The 4,448-nt window shown below is 45.3% G+C and overlaps 1 protein-coding gene across 1 annotated transcript; it reads right to left on the reverse strand.

Moving 5' to 3' along the window:
- Positions 1-1,583: 1,583 nt before the first annotated feature.
- LOC144500708 (heat shock protein beta-11-like) lies at positions 1,584-2,697 on the reverse strand. The gene has a single exon (XM_078224041.1). It carries the CDS (start codon positions 2,500-2,502, stop codon positions 1,852-1,854), a length of 651 nt encoding a protein of 216 aa, XP_078080167.1. The 5' UTR covers positions 2,503-2,697; the 3' UTR covers positions 1,584-1,851.
- Between the last annotated feature and the right edge of the window lie 1,751 nt (positions 2,698-4,448).

A 4,448-nucleotide genomic window follows, 5' to 3' on the forward strand; every position in this document is an offset into this window, starting at 1 on the left:
AGGATGTTTCCCCCTCGTGATTAAAGCAAGAGATAATGGGCTGTTTAAATGAAGAGGTCTCCCATTCAAGATGAAGATTCAGAGAAATGTCTTCTCTCGGACGGAGGACAGTGTTTGGAATTCTCTTCCACAGCGAGCAGTGGAGGTTGGGTCATTGAACACGTTCAAGGCTGTCAGACAGATTTCTGATTGACAATCGGGTCAAAGGTTATGGGGAGCAGGCAGGAAGATAGAGTTAACGTCACATTCAGGGTGACCATGATCTTATTGAATGGCAAAGGAACTTTGGTTTACCGAATGGTCTTCACTTGCTCCTATTCCCCATGTGTTTGTGTACAATGTACAGGATCACTAATATTACTCAACTTAAAATTTATGAATATTATTTACATTCCTGGAAACATAATTTATTTCCCAGTTGCTTATTTCAAACGGGTAACCCCCAGTAAATGAGTGGTCTCTAGTCTGGTATGTGTGTGCTGGAAGTCAAGGGGCGCAATTTTACCACCTCACCGCACCCAACGAACAGCACAGCGAGGCGGGATATTGCGTGCCAAGCCAACAGTCTGATTCACACCCGGCGCAAAACAGTTGCTAAATTTCCGTCCCCTTTCTAACAGTGTGAAACAGCATGCATCACCCTTTGAAATCTCAGCCCAGACAATTTATCAGCCTTTGAGTTCGGCACCATTAGGGCATGAATTGCTCCAGGTCGCCATTGAAGACCTCGGCATTAGTTGGGGGCATGGCGGATCTGTGCCTATCTCTCTGTGCCCACCAGACACCTTGCTCGTACCCACCAGGCACGCCAGCTGTGGCCAGCAGGCACCCTGGTGGCCCCAGTTGGGCACCTCCAGGGTGCTAGATGGGCGCCACCTGTGTATCATTTCGTACATCCAGTGTGCCAGTTGGTCAATGTCAGTGTGGCAGGAGCAGTGCCAGTGGGTGGGGCCTGGGGGGCAGCCATGATAAGGGACTTGCGAACAGGTTTGTGCAGGGGTGGATTGAGGATGGGGTCATGCATGTTAGGGGTACAGAGGGGCACACAGCAGGAGGGCCCTGATGGCCTCATGTCGAACTGGGGAAACATGCCACCAATGCGGGGGTGAGGGGGGTGGGCGGGGTGTGTTCAGAGGGGGGCTGGTCTCAATGTCTATGGGGGGTTGGAGGGCGTCTTCTAGTGCAGTGCGAGATCAGGACGCTCTTGCGAAATGGGGTTTGAATTCTCTGTGACCAGATCACCGGCACATTTATGCCCTGCCTCCCCCGTATCAGCGCGCAGCTCAGCACTCTCCAAAAAAGGGATTCAGTTTGGGACGTTTGCGGTGTGGAGTGCGCCGAACACTATTATTCTCACCGAGTCTGATTTTGGGAAAATTGTGCCCGAGCTGTTGTTGCTGCTGACTGTGAGGCTGCAGGGGAATACCGAGATGTTGGCCCACTGGCTCTGTACAATAGTTTGATATATCTGTTCATCAACTAAATTCCATTTCAGACAAATCGCGACACCGAGAATTCTTGCTCTGGGTTTAAAGTTGTATAAAATGCTTTATTTTTACTGAATGTAAAGGAAGTAAGTATCTAGTTTTCAGTTGTTTAACATCAATTTCTTTTTATGAAGTAACAAAGCTGAATCATCATCATTTTATTCAAAAGTATTTATTGTTCCAATATACACAGATATATGGAAATAATTCCCAGGAATGCTGAGAACATCACACTATTGACATACAAACTGGAAACAATTAATTTGCAGCATTGTGCCTTCATATCATGGTCTCAGAAACACATTTCTCTGTATAATCCATTCTTACACCTTACAACAGTTCACTGGAAATGAGTTTTAATTCTTCATTTTCCATCCTCCTCATTTCTCTTCTCATCTTTTTCACTTTGCTGTTTCTCTGCCTCTTGCTCAGGATTTAGCCGGGGAGTGGTTGTTGTCTCAGGGGTGATGTTGACGGGCACGGTTCGTTCATTCACAGTTGGCAGTGCCAGGCGTGGGGCTTGAACCTTTAACCGACCGTCCTGTGACAAACAGCAGTTAAGAGCTTCAGCATCGACATCTTCAGGCAGCTGAAATTCTCTCCTGAACTCTTCATATTTGTAGCTGTAAGAGCCGCTGCCATCATCGCTTTTCTTCTCGTGTTTTCCCGTCACCAGCACTTTTCTTCCAAGTACTTTCACCTTCAGTTCTTCTGGGGAGAATCGCTGCACATCCAGGGACAGAGAAAAGCCATCTCCATCCTTGTCCCCTGATTGTCTTTTACCTTCTTCATTATCTTCAGCTCCCTTCTCCTGATTTCTTGACTTTTCCTCGCAAAATTCTTTTGCCAGCTCCTCAAGAACTCGATCCATGAAGTTCGTGCTCTTTCTCGCTTCTTCCACCTGATTCCACATGTTGCATCCAAGCGGCTCCCAGAGCCTGTGTGGAACAGGCCACAATGTGTACACAGGCTGCTGGCACTGACGTGAAGGGTGGAAAGGCCGAAGGCTCAGCATTGTCTCTGCCTCTTCTCTCACTTCTCTCAAAGCCACTGATGTGAACTCCCAGTCTTCAGTCTCTGATCTGCTGCAGCACTCGGAACACACGCCTTATATATTCTAGTGGCAGAAACCCAGACACTTCCAGAATGAACTCAACTTTGCTGGGTTTCTGACAGGTGAACTGAAAATAAATGAAGTCTCATCTCAGCCTTGACTGAAAGGAGAATGAGTCGACTCAGTGACAGCCACTGGAGCCATTCCAGAGACTTCTGGAATGTACTCAGCCAGTAACAGCACAGATGGGAGGAGCAATGTTAATGATTGACAGGCGAGCAGCAGGCAGCCTGTGCAGGAAGGTGAGATTCTTTATGAACTGGGAGTGTTTCAGTGAATGAAATAGAAACTGATATTATGAGAGAATGCTTTTCATTGATGTTGAAGATGTTAATATGATATTGAGCAGAGTGAGAAGGAGTGAAATTCCAATCAGTTTGATTCAGGTGAAGTGAAGTTCTGATTCTATCCCACAGAGAGGCATTAGTTCCCTTGTGAGAATGATAATACATATTTAAAATTCAGATAGTTACAAATAAACTGCTGTTCCACTTATAATTACCTGTTGTCAGTTAAGGGCTTTGGTCTGAGATTTGCTAATTTAAAATCAATAATACGTTGTTGATAAGTCTAGTATCTCTGCTCAGAACGAGGCCATTCAGCCCATCATGCCTGTGTCAGCTCTTTGGAGAAAGAGCAGGAGATTTGGGAGTGATTGAATCAATCACTCCCAAATCTCCTGCTCTTTCTCCAAAGCTCTGCAAATTATTTCTTTGCAATCCCAATTTGAAAGTTGTCATTCAATCTCCCCTTTCACATTTTCCATTCCAGGAACAACAAAACAACACAAATGAAAACTGTTTGTCTTCCCTCTGGTCTCTTCACTGAGAACATCAACATTGACAACATATTCATCATCAAATGGAGCAATGTTTCCATTTTCTGTGTTGTTAAATTAATAAAAATGGAGGCGCTCCCATTAATGTTGTTGCAAAGATCCCAACATCAGAACTTCCTCAATTGGTAAATTAGAGATTCCGTCACACACAAGAGTCTCCTGTGAACTGCACCTTAAATCTTTATTCTCAGGTGTGTTTTGGTAGCATTGCAACTAAGTAGATTCCAGGTTTAATTTAAATTATTTGTCTCAATGTACCTTTGGGAACCATTTAGGGCCCCACGGTGACGCAGTGGTTTGCACTGCTGCCTCACAGCACCAGGGATCTGGTTTTGATTCCCGGCTTGGGTTGCTGTCCGTGTGAAGTTTGTACATTCTCCCCATGTCTGCGTGGGTTTCCTCCGCCTGCTCCAGTTTCCTCCCAGAGTCCAAAGATGCGTGGGTTAATTAGATTGGCCATGCTAAATTGCCCCTTAGTGCCAGGGGAACTAGTTCGGGTAAATGCATGGAGCTATAGGAAAAGGGCCAGGATAGGATTATGATCGTTGCAGACTCAATGGGCCAAATGGCCTCCTTCTGAAATGTAGGATCCGATGATTCTATTTAATATTTAAACGAATGGATAAGCTGTGGCATTGCTCATGTATTCCACATCGTGTGATACGATTGTCGATGTTTCCCACTGTCCAGCATCAACCTAAACACACGAGCTGTTTGTCTGTCAGTGTAATACAGGAAATGAACTGGAGGAATATAACTGCTGACTGACACTGTGAGAAATATTACACACCACACTGATAATGTGAGATATTGATCCCTTATTGAAACTTGTCAGATTCTTTGGGCTTTGACAGGATGGATGCTGAGAGGACGTTTCCCCCTCATGGTTAAAGCAAGAACTAATGGGCTGTTTAAATGAAGAGGTCTCCCATTCAAGATGAAGATTCAGAGAAATGTCTTCTCTCGGACGGAGGTCAGTGTTTGGAATTCTCTTCCACAGCGAGCAGTG

The sequence above is a fragment of the Mustelus asterias genome, chromosome 11 (assembly GCF_964213995.1).
Source record: "Mustelus asterias chromosome 11, sMusAst1.hap1.1, whole genome shotgun sequence".
In the NCBI taxonomy this organism is placed as follows: Eukaryota; Metazoa; Chordata; class Chondrichthyes; order Carcharhiniformes; family Triakidae; genus Mustelus; species Mustelus asterias.

Bases quoted from the DNA above. Each gene is read 5' to 3' on its own strand.
- LOC144500708 (XM_078224041.1), bottom strand. From the start codon at position 2,502: ATGCTGAGCCTTCGGCCTTTCCACCCTTCACGTCAGTGCCAGCAGCCT.